Genomic DNA, 19083 nt, shown 5'->3' with positions numbered 1-19083 from the left:
ATTTCATATTTGTACCTTTTGATATAATAATGCTTTAAAACAGAACAATCAAAGTAAAAGCCTGGAGACGAGACGAGGCGTGTGGAGTCAGTACAGCTTAGAAAATATCATTTCAGTGGACTGGACTATGGTACAGTTATGTTCCCTTACTAAAAGGTACTAAGATGTAGCCTTGAGGGTACCACCCCAGTGATGAGAGGGGCACTGCCCCAGTAGCAGCATCCTACCTTTATTTCTAAGGAGTGTAGCAGGTTGGCCAGCAGGACAGGCAAAAAAAAAAAGGACATTGTAGCAGGTTGACCAGCATACTCTCAGAAATGACTATTGACCATCACTCTCAAGGCAAATCTGCTGAGACCATCTGAAACCAGCTACCAGCAAAGCCAGTCTTGGCTGTATGAGCCTGCTGATGAATATGGGTAATAACATGCACACAGGCCCGGTTTTAAAAATGTTTAATAAATAAATAAATACTGCTCACAAGTTCTGATGGCTGCCAGTTTATTTATTTCAGTTTTTTTCCTTCGTAACAATGCCTGTGCCCATGAGTGTTGGTGTTTAAGATAACTCTGGTCAAATGGGGGAAAAAAGGCTCCAAAAGCCTGTAGCAGAATTGAGCCTGTAGACGACTTCTCAGACACACCATGATCATTTCAAAGTTGAAGTAGGTTTCCTTAAATCATTGTCTTGCATTTATTTATTTTTGGCTCATTTTCTCTCATTGTGGCCATCTGCAAACCGAAGTCTGCTCGTTTGAATTGGCCGTCCCACACATTAAATACAGCAGGAACAAAATGTGTTCTCACCAACTTCTTGTTGAAAATAAACATTCAACCTTAATCCGTCTTCAGGCTAAGGCCTGATGCAGCACCCGCACACCTGGCAGAACAAGTTGGCTTGCACCGATTAGCCGACAGACGTATAAACAGAGTCTCGAAGTAATAAATAAATATAAATGCATGTGGGGAAGAGAACACACTCAAACAGCCAGCCAATCAGATCATGCCAGTTTCTAAGCGATTCATGATGGCTGGAGTCATGCATCTCTCCCCCCACTAAAATGTTCAATTCTTCACAAATATTTGTGCATTAAAACGTGCAGAAATGTGTTCCCTGTAAAGAACGTGTTCTCATTTTTCACAGGGGAAAAAAAAGGCAATTTGACCAGGGTGCCTAAACTTTTGCACACAACTGTACATTCATATGCTACAATTGTTTGGAAGTCTATTCCTGCTACATAGAAAGATGGGAAAAATAACCCCCCCCCTCATCCATTTCTCAAAATTGATTCAGCATCTGAAAATAATGACATTTGTCCATTATGTTGAAATAATTCCAATCATTTTCTTGAAATACTGATTTACTGCTCCAAAATAATAACTGATTTGAGTGTTGGAACTTCATGGCAAAGTAATGAGATTCGTTTTCAAGAAAGTAAATTATCTCTGGAGAATAAGTCATTATTACAAGATAAGTCATTATTTTGACATAGCATTATTAAGTCTTATTTTCTCAAAATATTGATTTGATGCGTCAATATTTGTCAGACTGGTGCCAGGAACAGAAGGAATGGGGGGGGGGGGGGGGGGTGGGGTGTTGTATGTGGTGCCCTCAACACTCCATCACTGAGGTGATTTTGTCTGCTCTACCTGGTGGTAAAGGGCCTCCATATAAAAAGTCTTCTGCTGTTGAGTGCTTGTACAAGACTGCTAATAAAAGAAAAGAGGCATGTCTTTTCCTTTACTACCATCCCAGTACCACTGATACAGATCTCTCAGCACCTGGTACTCCTTATTTTGTCGAATGTACTTGCAAGTGTGGCAAGCATGTTCCACAGGAAAGGAAGAGGTCTTTGCTTCAAAGTGTCTCCTCCATCTGAAGTACCTGAGATACAGTGCTTCGTTTTCATGCAGTAGGTAAAGGTATTTAGCCAAAGCTCTCACAGAGGGAAAGTCTTCCACATGGATGAAAGCATCGCTGGGCACAAGGCGCTCGTAGTTCTGCCTGGAAGGGCCAAAAACTATCGGCACGGCCCCCAGAGCCAAAGCGTTAAACAGTTTTTCAGTGATATAGTCCTTATGCACGGAGTTCTCAAAGGAGAGGTAAAATTCACAGCTTGCGATGATCTCTTTGTATTCTTCCACAGAGAGGTGTCTCTCAAAGTAGTCGCCATAGACGTGAATGCGGATGTACTTCTGCAGCTCTCTGAAGTAATACACTCTTCTGTGCTCCAGCTTGTAGTTACTAACTATCCAGCACACTATTTTGTTTTTTTCTGGAGGCACAAAATGCTTCAGCTCTTTCTCGAGTGGAACCACCCACCCGTAAGGCAGGCTAATGTCTGCATCCTTACGGTAACTCAGCGAAACGTTAAACAGCCCATCTAGGCCAGGGATTCGGTCCGTGTTGGACGGCGACTCAGAATTCATCCAGATCCACTTCTGGTGAGGTGGCCGAGGAGATTTAGGTAAATTGGACAAATCCCAAACGATGTCCCTGTGGTGGATGAGGACGGCGTCAGCTTTACCGTACAGTGTCCGATCTGCTGTTAGCAGGCAGCCCTCTACGTTGAACTGGGATTTACAGAGGTCAAGCTTAAAGGTGGTGTTAAAAGGCCAGAGCCAGACTAGCACTAGAACATGGAGGGGTTCTTGGTGGACAGGTTCAAGTTGCTGGGTCAGGCAGCGAAGTGAAGGGGTGTAGTACATAGAACCTGTTAGCAGGACAGCTACTACCAGAATGGCACAGCGCAGCAGACGCAGAACGTTACGGCCTGATTCAGACGCCATCACTGGACCTGCAAAAGGAAATGAAGCAGCCATTTTTTCAGTAACCAGAAATAAGTAAGGTTCCAGGACATTGAAATGACCGATCTAGCAAGTTTGACAGTGTTTGGATATACTAGCATATATGGTACATTGACAGTGTTTTCCATGATACAGGCCCTTTAATGACAAAAATGCAAACTCAATCGAAAATGGAAGTTTAAATAAGCAGTAACAACAAATTAAATAGCAAATGTTGACTTGTTGCCTGCCAAGTAGTGACCACACACATCTATATTATTAAACCTCATTAAACCATATTAAATCTTGCTGGTTACTTACAGTTGCATGCAAAAATTTGAGCACATGCTACGTTTTGCTTTTTTGATTACCATGTAAAGTTTAAAAAAAACTCAAAACCGTTTACTGTCCTGTTCATAGTGTCTATGCCACGTGTCAGGCTTCAGTCCTCATCGGCCAAAACACTGCATACATCAATTAACAAGGCCTTCATGAACGATGTTAGAGGAGGGTAAATGCTGATCTCCACAGCACTTTGGCCTGAAAAGTCCCCAGTTTGACCTGCCTGGTCTATAAACTGCAAAAATAAATCTTAAGTGAAAACGTCTCGAGTGTAGTAAATATCTAATATTTCTGCACACACTCGTTTTAAGTCATTTATTCTACTGAAAGTTCAATTCCATTACCAGTTAATTTCACTCATCTTCAAGAAATAATGCTTTCCACCTAAAATTATGTTTTGAGACATGATGTTGGCCTAAAATGCATTTTTAAGCCATTCAGACTGGAGATGTAAACGCAGGTTGTTGTGAGGGAAAATACAAAAGACGACTAATTTTTTTTTCCTGATTTGCCACCATTTTACCATCATCAGCATTCCAAACAAAACCCAGATGTGTGGATTCACTGCTCATTTTGCACAGTAAATAAAATGGCTATATTTTCCTTGTAGGCCTCTTGCTGGTCACCATCGCCAACACCACTATAAAGAATTTGAGTCAGTAAGTTGATCGTGAAGCTTTTTACATCAAACTGAATGATTTTACATCTTAACCATTTAATTATTTCCTACAAACTGTCTTCATAAAGAAATGATAACGAGAGATTGAACAGCCATTTAGAAATGAACTACCATTGTTTTTGGTACATAAAGCCATACAAGTGTTACAAGTGAGCCTCAGGGGAAAAGAAAGGGAACAGAAAATACATAAATAAATAAAAAAGTAGGCCCTTTGAAGTGTTGAGACTCAGCACTTTAATAATCCAAGCAGTTACTCTTTAACCTGCAGACCCACATGAATGCTTCCCAACAAAAATCATGTGACGTACTGGTTAACCAACTCATTGGCCCCAAACCTTACGTGACTTCTTAAAGAGGCAAGTTTGTTATTAAATGGGATGGTTAAGATATGACACTTGCAAGTCAGGCATGAATCCTCTCCTCTGACTAATGCATGTTTGTGATCGCATGTTTATCCTTAACATATAGCCTTATGGTGCTGCTAGTAGCAAAAAGCTGTTAAAAAGGGTATACACTAGTCTTTCAACCTAATATCCATTTTGCATATTCAACATTCAATCACAGACAGTAATGTAGACATGCTCTCCTATACTTAGAAGGGGATGGGCAGGTGCTTCAAGCTAAATTCATTGTTTACAGGAAAATGTTCCTCATTAAAAGGAGTTATATCCCTACGAATACATCACTGATCTTTAGAACAATATAGAAATCAAGTCCCTTTTAAGTACTCCAAGATGGCAAGCTATCAGAGCAAATTTAAAAAGGAAAATGGTTTCTCAATTTTGAGTCTCCTTTAATATGACCACTTCAAAACATCGTTAATGATGCATTAAAATTGAAAAGCAGATTGTTCACCGTCCAATCCATACTGTCCACATGTAGAAAAAGTGTAAAAGCAGCCCATTTTGAAATGCTTGATTTTTTCCATTCCATTTGTGAGGTCACAAAAAACCATCACACTTCCATATAAATCCATCTATTCAACCTACAGCAGTTTAGCCACACCCAGTGTTTCAGCCAGGACATTGCCAAGAAAAGAAATGCCTCATCCCTGCATGATGCAGAACCATCAGTACATTATTACTCCAAGGCTAGACTACTGTAACGCACTACTGTCAGTAGCAAGAATTTAAGCAAAAGCCAGGGTCCTCACTAAAACTAGAAAGTTTGATCATATCAGTCCAGTGCCATCACTTCATTGGCTGCCTGTTAAATTCCGTATTGATTACAAAATTCTTTTATTGACGTATAAAGCCCTACACTGGCTCGCTCCTGAGTACCTGCAAGACCTCATTTCCCATTATGAGCCACCACGACTACTCAGATCACAGAGTGCTGGCTTTTTAATAGTTCCCAGAATTCATGAGGCTGCAGCTGGGGGAAGAGCCTTTTTTAATAAAGCCCCCAAACTCTGGAGTGATCTTCCAGAAAATGTTTGGGACTCCGACTCGGTCGCAATCTTCAAATCTAGGCTGAAAACTCAGTTGTTCAGCTTAGCTTTTGGTAGTTAATTGCCCCCCCTTAGATAAAGGCAGCACATCCAGGAGTCCATGGACACAGGGAATTATAATAAACAGTAAAGCTGCTCGCGTAAAGCTGCTCGTATGCGGTCACTCAGGTTTTGTGGACGGTGCAGCGAAGGGATGCCAAACTGTTTCAGAGTGCTCTCGTGTCTATGCATCCTTCTGGTTCTCTCCTTTTAGTTGAGCTGTTATAGTCAGAGTCATTAGCCACACTCTGGAAATGTTCACATTCCCTGTTTTACATACACCCAAACAGAGCACAAATTCCATCTCCCTACACCCCCCCCCCCCCCCCCCCCTTTTTAAAGCCAAGACCGACATGTAACAAGCAAAACCAGAGAAATTAACTATATACACAGAGTAAAGAACTTCATAAATTAATCTGAGTTCATGTGTTGCTCTTTACTACGAGCAGGGCGGGTAAATATTACAAATCAAACAAATTGTTGCACAACAGTAATTCTCTCTAAAGAATGTTTAATACTTCAGAACAGTATCATGGCAGATCATTTGTTTTTAAAGCAGTTTTTGCAATGACCCAATTGCTTAAAATTTGGACCCAGTGTCAAAAATAAATAAATAAATAAATAAATAAACCTACCCCTGCCCACTCCATTAGCACAGCACAAAAACCCTGATTGAGACCCTATGTTCTGGTATTTTTACCAAACTTATTCCACTGAAAATGGACCGTCCACTTACCTTTTTTGACCTAATGTTGCATCATGTAACGCCAGACTCCTGTTGTAAATCATACGTTATGCTATAATGCGCAATCTGAATAAAGTAGCGTCTGCTGCAAAACTGCTGACTTGCCTTCGTTGCCTTTCCCCACGAAAACATTAACTAGCCGAGTGGTCTTCTGCTGACCTGTCCACAATTCCACACCCATAAAAAAATAAGCCCATATACTGCATTACAGTAGATGTTTTGTACACCAGACACCTGCCCTCTGTGTCTGAACGTTGCACACTCACTGGCCAACAACAGGAAAAGAAGCAGAGTAAGCCGTCAGTGTGTTTAATTACACCACTCCTGGGACCACTTGGATCATAATTGTGGTTCTCGACTGATTAGCATACTGCAGAATGTCTACTTTGGGGGAAAAAAAATGAAAAAATATCACAACTCAATCACAAATGTCAGTCATATCAGGATAAGCCGTGGAAATGGGATGGAAAGGACATATCGAATACTGTAATTAAATATCACTAGTTCCTCTGGGAGCACATTGCTGAAGTCAATAACTTTGTAATGACTTAAATACAATGTCAGTGTCAGATTGTGCAAAGCTTATCGCAACAACGCCTTGGGTTTGGTCGCAGTGAGGTGAGTGCAAAGATCAGGCTCAAGGACTAGATAGCTTATCTGCATGTCATTACAAAAGCTGTGCTACAGAGTGGAAATTGAAATATTGCAGCTCGCAGCTTGGCAAAAACGGGATCCTGCTGATTTCTCAGAGAAGTACAGTAATATGCAGTTAATCATTGGCCAAGCCGAAAGCAAATCAGACAGATTAGCTCTCAGAAGCCAACAAGCTCATGTAGAAGTTGTAAAACAGCACTATTCCAAAAGGCCATGACAAAAATCGAATTATTAGCAGCAGCAAAACTGAGTCATGCTCATGGCGTCTCATAGTAAATGCAGTAAATCATTGGCACAATCAAATCAGGCAGATTCATTTATGAGCCCCTGTGGTACAGTCAACCCCCTCCTGCATTTACTGTAGCATCCCCACATGTAGGCCACATCTGTCTGTAGTTTGCATGAAGCACGGAGCTAGTATGACAAATACTACATCCATTCACTTACAACAGTACTTTTGACTGAAGTCAATGCCGTCTCCACTCTTAGATAAGCTGCAAGGCCCTACATAATACACTGCTCAAAAAAAATTAAAGGGAACACTTAAACAACACAATATAACTCCAAGTAAATCAAACTTCTGTGAAATCAAACTGTCCACTTAGGAAGCAACACTGACAATCAATTTCACAGCTGTTGTGCAAATGGAACAGACAACAGGTGGAAATTATTGACAATTAGCAAGACACACTCAATAAAGGAGTGGTTCTGCAGGTGGGGACCACAGACCACTTCTCAGTACCTTTCTGCTTTATGGCTGATGTTTGTCACTTTTGAATGTTGGTGGTCTTTCACACTCGTGGTAGCATGAGACGGACTCTACAACCCACACAAGTGGCTCAGGTAGTGCAGCTCATCCAGGATGGCACATCAATGCGAGCTGTGGCAAGAAGGTTTGCTGTGTCTGTCAGCGTAGTGTCCAGAGGCTGGAGGCGCTACCAGGAGACAGGCCAGTACACCAGGAGATGTGGAGGAGGCCGTAGGAGGGCAACAACCCAGCAGCAGGACCGCTACCGCCGCCTTTGTGCAAGGAGGAACAGGAGGAGCACTGCCAGAGCCCTGCAAAATGACCTCCAGCAGGCCACAAATGTGCATGTGTCTGCACAAACGGTTAGAAACCGACTCCATGAGGATGGTATGAGGGCCCGACGTCCACAGATGGGGGTTGTGCTCACAGCCCCGGGCAGGACGCTTGGCATTTGCCAGAGAACACCAGGATTGGCAAATTCACCACTGGCGCCCTGTGCTCTTCACAGATGACAGCAGATTGAGCACATCTGGGACATCATGTCTCGCTCCATCCACCAACGCCACGTTGCACCACAGACTATCCAGGAGTTGGCGGATGCTTTAGTCCAGGTCTAGGAGGAGATCCCTCAGGAGACCATCCACCACCTCATCAGGAGCATGCCCAGGCGTTGTAGGGAGGTCATACAGGCACGTGGAGCACACACACACACACACACACACACACACACGCACACGCACACGCACACGCAATACGGAGCCTCATTTTGACTTATTTTAAGGACATCACATCAAAGTTGGATCTGCCTGTAGTGTGTTTTTCGACTTTAATTTTGTGTGCGACTCCAAATCCAGGCCTCCATTGGTTAATAAATTTGATTTCCATTGATTTTGTTGTCAGCACATTCAACTTTGTACAGAACAAAGTATTCAATGAGAATATTTCATTCATTCAGATCTAGGATGTGTTATTTGAGTGTTCCCTTTATTTTTTTGAGCAGTGTATTATTCAAGTACAGAGGATTATTGAGCAGTTCAGTTGGTGCAACCAGAACGAGCACAATTTTACTTTGTAGGAATGTTTGAGCCATATAGGTGACAATTTCTTGGTCATAAGACATTTTTCCCCCTCAGTCCATATTATATATTCTTAAGTTTTATTAAGTTTAGTATTAATTCAAGCAACAATAACTACATTCAAGTTGTATTCCACAACTTTTTTTCATAAAAAAAAAAAAAAAAAAAAAAAAACACAAAACAGTAAAAAATAAATAGGAAATTACATCAAGAGAAAAGCATGTCATCTGTCCAAGAGTATGGGTTTCCTTAACAGGGTTGCACAGACACTGTAGGATGGTGTGGGGGAGAGGGGGGCACAGCTCAGCACAAAGTAGAGTAACATGGACTTTTGTATTGTTACAGGTTCTAGTATAAAATGCTTGTCATCTTCTTATAGCCCCATAGCAACATTATCTGACAGTTTTGACAACCAATTATTTCTGCATATTTACCTGAAGACATAAGGTAGATGTTAAGGTACATTTTTTTTCCAATCCATTTAATCCCTTCTTGGTGACAAACAGTAACGTTTTGAAACACAACCAGCTCAGTGAGAGCTGGCCAGGTACAGCCCCCACACAGCTGGGTTGGTTTAACAACCCATTAACACTAACGCGTGCGCACGCACGCACACACACGCACACCACACGTCACGTGATCATGTAGCTACTGATTAGCCCTTCAGATATATATTTTAATATATTTGGGTTGAAAAGCTTGTCTGGTTCAAACAGAATGAATTAAAAATCATTTAAATCGATTCACCAGACTTTTCCAGCAGAGATGCGTAAGTTGTTTGTAGAAAAAAAAAAAGCTCATTTCACAGATCTAGAAGATCCCAATTAATTTTTGGCCTGCTTTAAAAATGACTCATTATTTTGCTGCCTTTTAAGACTTAAATAGTAGCATTTTAAGAATACTCCAACGCGCAATATTATTGGGACTTTTATTATGACACGTGGCTACTACAACCCGACTGCTCGGCAGTAACATGTGAAGCGTCTTGCTGGGCATTTCCTCAGATATCAGAATAGCTCGGGTTCTTCCAGAAGCGAGAGCTGCACACTGAGCCAGAGCGCATAAGTTGCTATAAGGCCTGGTTCCCGGTGTGTGGCGAGTCTGCTGTCCGGCATGGAGGCTCTGCTGAAGCGGGAATTGGGCACCTCCACTCTGAAAGCCACCGGACACTCAGGGGGAGGCTGCATTAGCGACGGCCTGAGCTACGACACCGACTCGGGCAGAGTGTTCGTGAAGATAAACCATAAGAGCCAGGTGCTTACCGCCACGCACTCGGGGAGTGTCTGATACTCGGGCGATTAGCTGAATCAGGAGCAGGGAAGAGAGCACATATGCAGGGCAGAGCTGGTCCAGTACCAGGATCGGTCTTTGTTCCAAGAGGCCTGAAGTTGATGGGATACAGGATGGCCAAAATAGTTACAGCATACCACTGTAGGGTGAATTCTGATATACAGCTACAGTGTGACAACCATAAAGCCATTCTTCTGTCCGTTTTCCACAAAAAATAAAAGGTCTAATTGAATGACTAAACATGTTCCAACACTACGGTTGAGAACCTGTGCTCATGTTGCTCCAACAGGTTGGAGGCAAATATAAAAATTATGTATAAATATAAAAATTTGCAGATCACAATTCGGATATAGTGGGACAGCCGGTGAAACAATCAGCATGTTGGGTCTAATGAGTCATGTGTGTGTCATAGACCAGAGTTCAACCCTGGTCCAGGAGGCCCACTGCCCTGGTCCATTTTCCCTGCTGCCAACACACCTGATCAGCTCGTTTACAGCCTATTATTAAGTTAAAAGGTAGTGTGTTGAAGTAGGAAAAGCACCAGTATGTGCAGGGCGGTGGGCTTCCAGGACCCCTCCCCCAGTTTTCACAATAAAATGAACTATATTTTACAGCTTAATCATAAGTGCAGTAGATAGTTTAAAAAAAAAAAGTCAACAGGTCAAATTGGATAAGTGTGTCCCACTTCACCTAATGGCTCCCCTGGATTCCCTCTTGTATCTTGAATGCACATCATTTGTTTGTGCAGATATTTGTAAGGTACATTTTGAAACGTAGGTAGAATTCTGTTCTACTGACAGGACAGGCAGAGTTTATTAGAAAACTGTCCCTTGGACTTCTGCTGCATGCAAAAGTTGTCACCCCGGTTGCTGATTTTGTGAGGCAAATGCAAGAACAAGTCCTCTAGAGCACAGTTCTGCACATCTTAATGCAATAGAATAACTTTTTTTTGAGTTCAACATCTTGGAAAAAACATTTTAGCCTGGGCCAAAGTTACGGCACTTTTTAGTTGTATTAAGTACAGAAATGGTATATAATAAAGTTTGACCTGGGGTCTTTAAACTTATGCGCAATCATCTAGTTCTATGCAAATGTGCACCAAATTGTTTCCCCTGTTCTCACACCTAGGCCAGAAAGATGTTTGATGGAGAGAAAGCAAGCTTGGAAGCCATCTGGGCTACAAATACAGTTAAAGTCCCAAGACCAGTGAAGACTGTGGATCTGGAAGGAGGTGGAGCGGTGTTAATTATGGAGCACATAGACATGAGATCCCTGAACAGGTAGGTGCTCTGCACTAGCACATGCCCCAAGCTCATAATATTACAAAGAAAAAGTAAATAGTAATTAATTAAAAATATTCAGAGGAAGAGTCAAGGTGTTTACAGGCCTCATTGTTTAAGGCCTTTGTACTTTCCACAGAGATGCCTTAGAAAGTCAAAGGTTTTAATCCTTGCTGAGTAAAATGCTTCACCCCAAGTTGCTCAAGTTATCATTCGCTTGGCTTAATAGCTGCTATGAATCTCTTTGGGCAAAAGCAAGTAAATCGTTTTCTGTATACTGTCCATAAAGGTACTCTGCTCGTTTGGGGGAGCAGCTAGCTGACCTGCACCTACATAATAAAAGACAGAAAGAGAAACAGAACAAGGCTGAGCAGACTGTTGGTAAGAGACTACAATAATGCACTGTTCCATAAATGGCTTGACGGATCAGTGGTAACATTAGAGAACCGTTCTCAAAGTCCAGACTAGAGGGAAACATCACAACACTGTTCTGAAGGAAATAAATGCCCGTCAATAATTAGTCACCGGATCTGAACTGTTGTCTTCACAATCGCATGTTTATGTTGCAACAGTGTAAATTGACCACATTATCATTCGTTATAATTGTGAACTGTAAGTGAAAAGGAAGACAGTTTTAACGCTTAAGTCACTTTCTCTTACTTTCTATACATCACTTTAAAACACTGACTGCGGTTTATAAGCTTTTATATTACAAAATGTCACTCAAGATTCAAGAGTTGTGTCACATGTACAGCAGAACAGGCAATACAGTGAGGTATTCACCAGCCTGATGGCCTGTGAATAGAAATCGTTTGGCAGTCTAATGCTTGTTCATTTGAGCTTGCGCTGATTCGGATCACTTGGGAGCTACCAATTATTGACATCTAGGAAGCAAGACACCAAATCTGCTAAGTTTCTCTCCGTTATTGTAAGCCAAAAATGTACCATTGGAATATTACAGTCGAGAAAATCAAAACTGGATAAATTGGATTTGTGAAGGATTTTAAATGTTAACACTTTATATTCACAGCTTACAAACTACAAGTTCATTGATGCCCATATAAAAGATTTACTGTGTAGAGGTTGAAACTTATGAAGTTCCATCGGCATGACAAGTGATTTTTTTTACTTTATGGCTTCTGTTCCCTCACACCATATTGCTGCCTTTACTTGTAGCATACTATGGTCCACAGACTATCAATGACTGACTCTTGACTAATTGGTGCAGCTCTAATGTTCGGGGTCAGTCACTAGTGGAATCAGAGGACCTGGCAAAACTGTACTAGTCATTTAATACTGGACTTTGAGAACCCAGCAGTAGAGATTTGTAGGTGTTCTAAAACAGTCAGTGAGCTCATTTTCTGGTGTGGGCTGATGAAAAAGTAAGAGGTTTGTGTTTATTTAAAGGGAAAATATCTAGAAAACACCTAGAAAATACTGTTATGTGCAGTACAAGTGGAAGAAATGCTGTTTAATGCAGCAGCATTACCATTTTGCAGGAAAAGTTCAAAGTGACATTCCCGTCATTGACAAGTTTGGGTTCCATACAGCAACATGCTGCGGCTACATCCCTCAGGTAACTGGTGTAATCTAGCCAATACAAGATCAAAAGATAAAACAGTGTCGGGTAAACCCATCTCAGATTACGATCAGTGTTTTCATGCTTCTCTTGCCTTCATCTCTGCAGGTGAATGATTGGCAGCCTGATTGGGTGTCATTTTATACCCAGCAGAGACTTCAGCACCAGCTCAGCTTAGTGGAGCAGTCTTATGGGGACAGAGAAGCCAGAGAATTGTGGGTCCACCTCCAGGTAGTGAAACTACAGTCAATCCATTATTAAGAACAGCAGAAAGTGATTCACATGAGCATACACTACTTTAGCCAATGAAAATCCAGTAACATCAATACTGACAGTTTTCAGTATTAATAACAAGATGAGTGGGGCCAGTTTTGTCTGTTAAACCCTGGATGTACTCACTGTTTTAATGATTCGCTCTTTTCAGGAAGTCATTTGAAAGATTGATGTAGAAATGTATTTGTTTGCCAATATTTTTATTTGAAGTATTTCCATATTTAGCTCTGCCTAGATGTTGCCATTAGATTATATCAGTTACTTATGTTCCCACGCCCTCTGTGGCTCTAGGTCATTTTTAAATGACGAGATAATATGCATTTGACTGTCCACGTACAAGTGTGGAACCAGGGTTAAGATCATGAAAGACAGCATTTGTTTCTGGGTTACTAATGCAGACATTTTAGCAAGTCAATTCGTAAAGTAGCATTATCTGAATGTTCTACTCTTCCAGGTTACAGCAAGACATTTTGAAATACCGGTCAGATCTAAACAGCTGTCTGTCAATGTATAATTTTTTTTAAACAATAATCTACACATGCTGAGATGATCATCATGCACCCTTACTTATTTGAATACTCAGTTAACCTAACAGGCACCGAGATATCCATTAACCACACCTGTCCCGAGATATTAGTGTCTATATATAGCCGAGTAGTTAGATTAGGTGGTGTTGGAGCAGGGAAACTTAAATTATGCATTGTGGTAACCCTCCAGAAATTTGAGAAACTTATGATAGCGTAACCAGATCCCTCCAGCCCTTTCTAATCCTTCAATGCTTTCCTTGATCTGTTCAGCTGAAGATACCACAACTGTTTGCTGGTATAGAGGTGGAGCCAGCGCTGCTTCATGGGGACCTGTGGAGCGGTAACGTGGCAGAGTACGCCGACGGCCCGATCATCTTCGACCCTGCCTCATTTTATGGCCATTCGGAATTTGAGCTGGCCATTGCAGGAATGTTCGGCGGCTTCGGTAAACACTTTTACAACGCCTACCATGAGAAGATCCCAAAGGCCCCAGGGTTTGAAAAGAGGCATCAGCTGTACCAGCTCTTCCACTACCTTAACCACTGGAATCACTTTGGCAGCAGTTACAGGGGTTCCTCCCTACGGATCATGAAAGATCTTTCCAAGTAGATGTGACGTGATTTCCCGTACTGATAGTCAGCTGTGTTGCCATTGTTGCTGGTTGCTCTAATTTCTGAATGCTGAAGATTTTTTTTTTGAATAAATATTTAGCAATTAACATTGTTTTTAACTTTTTTTTTTTTTTTTTTTTAGGCAGATGTCCCTTTTCCCCTTTTATTTTATTAAACAGGAGAGCACTGGTTAGTTTAAAGACATCTTAGTTCATGTACTGATTTGGTCTTTAAGGAATCAGATGCTGTGTTAACATACAATAACATTTACTTTCATGATTTTTGGGGCTGCATGCAAGATCTTGCTCAATAGTTTTGCATAGTCAAGCTGACAATCAACTGCTTTGCTACAAACTTAACTGTACATGGTGTATATTCATAGGTAATTTTTTTATTTTAATTTACATACAGTACTATGCAAAAGTTTTAGGTGTGGAAGCTGATTCCCACTGGGTAAAGGAGGAAGAAAAAAAAAAAAAATCTTTAAAAATAAATAAAATCGGTTGCTCCATTTCTGGCAGCAGTATGTCAAACTTGCACTTGGAATCTCAAACCTTGCCCCATGACAATTATTAAATTTAAAAAAGCCAGTCATTATAACAGTATGTTGCTTATAGTCTCAAAACAAAGTGAATTTATGAAAATAGAAGTCATTACAACAATGGCCGTTAAAACTGAGGGGAAAATTTTTTTTTTTTTATTATTTTAAGATACCAAGTCAATTTTTTCATGCTGCTGCCTCGAAGGAGAAAGTCAGAACACTGACAAAAAAAAAAAAAAAAAAAAAAAAAAAAACATAAACCCCAAATAAATGGTACATTGTCCGTTAAAAGGATGTTAATTGACATTGTTTTTTTTGTTTGTTTTTTTCGTATTTATTCTCAAGTTTTTCCAGACAGGAACACACTACAACAGAGATACAGCCTTTTTAAACAAATTTCATGGCTCCCAAAAACCTTTACACAGTACTGTAAGAAAATCCGTTAAATGAAATAACCTGAAAGAAGATCGAATCTGTCAAAACTTACATTCCATTGATATGCTGGCATTCTGTTAAACGCAGCTGAACTGCTCCTCTCTACAGAACTTAACATAAAAACTAGATGGTTGACCTTGTGCATCAGTATAACTGCATGCGTTAGTAAAGCACCGTTTTTGCACACTGTGGTGAAGTCAAACCGGTCATCGTTCAGAACGCTTGATCTGCTCATGATGGAATGCAGTTGGTCTCTTAACAGACAAGTCTTAACATCAGAGTGGACTTCTGTATGTGTACATAACTAAATAAAGAACTCTGAAATCAGTCTCCATTTGCAGTGGGTTTCTTATGAACCACAGTTCATAGATTTGATGGATTTGTGTGGCATAAAATGTATTGATGGTCCAGTCATGCCAGATGCTTCAAGACAAAATAATGCATAAAGAAATTAAATAATAAGAATTTAATTGAAATATTTGCCACTATTTAATCCCTATGAACATTACATAACCTCCTTGTAGTCACGTGTAGGTTTCCTGGTCATTTTGAACAGTAAACACAATTGGCTATACTACTGCAGAGAAGGCAGCCTCTGGTTCCCATCAACACCACGGTAAAGACGTTTTCCTGCAAAGAGCGATCAGACTAAACCAATCTGAATTACTTTGTTTGCATCTTACATTGTGCAGATATTTTCAAAAACGAATTCCCCTACAGCCATAAATGATGAATATAACAGGTTTTACAGCAAACTGCAGCAGCGACACTGGAGGAGAAAAGCGAAACGCCTTTTCTTCAGCGCCCACTGTCTGAACCCTCCGGCTTCCCGTACGAAAGCAGGGCGAGTGCATCATGCTGGGTCTTATCGTCTGCTTTTATTTAAGATATTAAAAGAATGGAAACGCGTGAAATGTGAAAGATAGACAGCAAACTCCGTGCGAATAAGTGTCCTAGAGAAACTGAGCATCGGCTGCTGTAGTTGACGGAGTTGAGAAACGCGTCACACCCCGTATTATTGTGGAGCAGCAGCTTTAAGGCTGGAGTTTAAGTCCTTCACTTTGTGGAGAATCAGCACCGGCTACACCTGCGGGTCCATCCGACCTTCTTTCAGAGCAGTGAGTCAAACCATCTGTCTGAAAATATGGCAGATAACCGATGAGCTGGGTTATGGGTTAGCTGGTAGCTAACTCCTGAGTCTGCACGGTCACGAGCCTGAAGTCAGTCTCTTATTCTAGTTTTCCGTTCCACCTTAACATCGTGTATCGGCATTGCCTCGTGTGTTAGAGGTTGAGAGTGTAACTGCTCCATTTAAGATGGAACAGGAAAATTCAGCCAAGAAGCTGGTCAGCACAAAACTGACTTCAGCCTGGTCTCCACCTTTGTTTTCTGACAGGTTTTGGTCGCTATACCCCACAAACGTTGGTTGCCGGTGGGTAGCAAAGTGCTTTAAGGCTCTTCTATTAAAGTGTATGTTCCAGTAATGGGACATATCGACGTTTCTACAGCGTTTTTAGAAAATACTTGGCGATTTGAGCTCAGAAATGCAGAGGGGAAACGATTTGCATTAACGAGGTTTGGTCAGTCAGCTACAACAGCTGTAGCATCAGATATTTCCTCAGCAGCAACAACAACAACAACAACAACAACAACATCATCGTTACTGAGAGATATCTAGTTCGAGTATTGAAATGATCCAGTACCAACATGTAGATCTGTAAAACGCTGTGATTCAGCTCCACTCTCTCTGTGGATGAACATAAACCCATCATCTCCAGTAAAGGGATGAGACCATGGTTAAGGGGAAGAGTTCCAGTATAGGCACTTCAGATGAAATGTGATATCCAGTAGCAATTGCATCAACTGAGGGCAACTGCATGCTAAGCTTCACAGTGGTTACAGCATCTCACTGAAATGTAGTTTTGTAGTGGGTGCCATACTATTAAGCCATAGCAATCATCGTACATTGAGCGCGCTTACCTTTTGTTTTCCCAGAGAGCCAATGGCACCAGCAGGCGAGGTAGACGTCAACGGATGTGATGGAGATGAAGGAGAAGCTGATGCCATCGCAAATGCAAGCCTACTGGCCGGGTTCAGTGAAAGCGCAGAGATCAAGGCCCTTCTCGCTAGCCTGCCGGACCTGCATGAGGACAGTGTGAGCAGGGAGACTGGAACAGAGAGGTTCTTGGGTAAGGTGCTTTCTGGATTTATCACAGTGCTCACCAGCCCTCCTCATGGAGATCTGTTCCTTCAGCCTCAGTCTGAAGGAAACACCTGAGCCAGGTAATCAAGGACTGAAGACAATCTGGAGCTGGATCAGGTGTAGTGAATGAGGGTTGGAGCTACTTTCAGGAGTGTGACCTTCAGTCCAGATCTTATTTTCAGAATCAGAATCCTTTATTGATCCCAGAGGGCAATTGCAGTTGTTACAGTTGCATCCATGTATGTAAAAGAATAAACACAAGATAAAGAGAAAAATTGCAATAAGTACATGAGACTAAGTACTTATGAATATAGTAAAGTGGCAGTGACTCTAATAATAAATATGAGTCATCTAGTATAAAACAGTTATAGTACCTCTGAGTTTTTGCACACAATTATTATTATTATGCATATGAACAGTTTGGTATTGAGGTTTGTACAGATGAACCACACTTTGTGAATCACACACTGAGGGAGGAGTTATAGAGTTTGATGGCCACAGGTAAGAATGACCTCCTGGGGCACTCTGTGGTCATTTCAGTAGAATGAGTCTTGCACTGGATGAGCTCCTGTGTCTCATCACCGTGTCATAGAGTGGGTGGGAGCCATTGTCCATAATGGCCTGCAGCTTAGACAGCGTCCTCCTCTGCACTGCAGTCAGTCAACGAGTCCAGCTCCACACCCACAACATCACCAGCCTTGCGGATCAGTTTGTTCAGACTGTTGGCATCTGCCACCCTCAGCCTGCTTCCCCAGCATGCAACAGCATAGAGGATAGCACTTGCCACCACAGACTCATAGAAGATCCTGAGCAAAGTCCGGCAGATGTTGAAGGACCTCAGGCGCTTCAGAAAATAAAGACAACCTTGGCCCTTCCTGTGAGCTCATCAGTGTACTTAGCCCAGTCCAGTTTATTGTCAATATACAGATATTTGTAATCCTCCACAGTGTCCACACTGACCCCCCTGATGGACACAGGGGTCACCGGTACCTTGTCCCTCCTCAGGTCCACCACCAGTTCCTTTGTCTTTGTCACATTGAGCTGCAGGTGGTTCCGCTTGTACCATGCAACAAAGTCCTTCACCGTTTTTGATCAGAGACTTCAACTCATTGTTGTTCAACTCCATGTTGTTTAACTCCTGGATGCACAGATTCATCACAGTATGTCTATATCCCTACTCAAACACTGGGCCTGGGGCCCCCTTGGTTTAGAAAAGTGTTTCTCAACCCAGTTTTCCAGACCCACCGCCAGATGGTCCACACTTTCACTCCAACCTAAAGTACAGTGCAAATATCAGAGACCAAAACAGCCATAAAGTACAAGTTATTCATTTTTCAGGAGATATTTCTGAGAAGATATGAGATGATCCACTAGCACGTGTGTCAAGCTCCAGTCCTTGCAGTCCAAAGCACTGCAGACTTCAGCACACTGCCTCATTAAACACACCAAATTCAGCTCATCAGTTAATTAGCGAGGCCTTCACAAACTTAATTCATGGCATCAGAGGAGGATAAATGCTAATCTCTGCAGCACTGTGGCCCGGAAGGTCTGCTGTTTGACATGCCTGCACTAGCACAAGAACAGGAAAGTCAAAGTGACATAATAAATAAAACAGTTTCTAAAACTGGAATTTAAAAAAATTGAAAGCAAGCGATCCCTGCTCTTTCTGTCGTCTAGCACACCTGATTCAAGTAGTTAACAATTAGCTATTTACTATTTATGGGGCAGTTGTGGGCTGGAGGTTAGGGAACTGGCCCTGTAACTGGAAGGTTGCCGGTTCGATCCCCAGAGCTGACAGCACATGACTGAGGTGTCCTTGAGCAAG

General features: G+C 41.7%; 3 protein-coding genes across 5 annotated transcripts in view; 2 read left to right on the top strand and 1 right to left on the bottom strand.

Annotated features, from left to right (window-relative positions):
• Positions 1–484: 484 nt before the first annotated feature.
• On the bottom strand, positions 485–17117 carry LOC108429066 (4-galactosyl-N-acetylglucosaminide 3-alpha-L-fucosyltransferase 9-like). Of its 3 annotated transcripts, XM_017700545.2 has the most exons (3): positions 17036–17117; positions 9782–9901; positions 485–2797 (listed from the first exon to the last, which is right to left on the bottom strand). In XM_017700545.2, exon 3 carries the CDS (start codon positions 2787–2789, stop codon positions 1710–1712), a length of 1080 nt encoding a protein of 359 aa, XP_017556034.1. In that variant the 5' UTR covers positions 2790–2797; positions 9782–9901; positions 17036–17117; the 3' UTR covers positions 485–1709. The 3 variants fall into 3 exon arrangements, with proteins under 3 accessions (XP_017556034.1, XP_017556032.1, XP_017556033.1); XM_017700543.2 differs by lacking the exon at positions 9782–9901 and having other exon boundaries at positions 17036–17116; XM_017700544.2 differs by lacking the exons at positions 9782–9901; positions 17036–17117 and adding an exon at positions 6033–6250.
• LOC108429067 (fructosamine 3 kinase related protein) lies at positions 9455–15383 on the top strand. Its single transcript, XM_017700546.2, has 6 exons — positions 9455–9773; positions 10938–11089; positions 11379–11470; positions 12589–12665; positions 12777–12899; positions 13739–15383. The coding sequence occupies exons 1-6, from the start codon at positions 9633–9635 to the stop codon at positions 14075–14077; spliced, it is 924 nt and encodes a 307-aa protein (XP_017556035.1). The 5' UTR covers positions 9455–9632; the 3' UTR covers positions 14078–15383.
• The window catches only part of tbcd (tubulin folding cofactor D), a 72825-nt gene continuing 69622 nt past the window's right edge, over positions 15881–19083 (top strand). Inside the window, exons 1-2 of the mRNA XM_017700540.2 lie at positions 15881–16173; positions 17051–17244. Coding sequence (XP_017556029.1) covers positions 17058–17244 — 187 coding nt within the window. The 5' untranslated portion in view covers positions 15881–16173; positions 17051–17057. The remainder of the gene's footprint in view (positions 16174–17050; positions 17245–19083) is intronic.

This window comes from Pygocentrus nattereri, chromosome 1 (assembly GCF_015220715.1).
Source record: "Pygocentrus nattereri isolate fPygNat1 chromosome 1, fPygNat1.pri, whole genome shotgun sequence".
NCBI classification, from domain to species: Eukaryota; Metazoa; Chordata; class Actinopteri; order Characiformes; family Serrasalmidae; genus Pygocentrus; species Pygocentrus nattereri.
The sequence above is the reverse complement of the archived record's forward strand: the minus strand, read 5'-3'. Positions and strand labels throughout refer to the sequence as shown.

Excerpts from the sequence above, each read along its gene's own strand:
- LOC108429066 (XM_017700545.2), bottom strand. The coding sequence starts at position 2,789 with ATGGCGTCTGAATCAGGCCGTAACGTTCTGCGTCTGCTGCGCTGTGCC.
- LOC108429067 (XM_017700546.2), top strand. The coding sequence starts at position 9,633 with ATGGAGGCTCTGCTGAAGCGGGAATTGGGCACCTCCACTCTGAAAGCC. Across the intron at positions 11,090-11,378 it reads GACATGAGATCCCTGAACAG|GTACTCTGCTCGTTTGGGGG; the intron begins GTAGGTGCTCTG and ends CTGTCCATAAAG. Across the intron at positions 11,471-12,588 it reads CAAGGCTGAGCAGACTGTTG|GAAAAGTTCAAAGTGACATT; the intron begins GTAAGAGACTAC and ends ACCATTTTGCAG.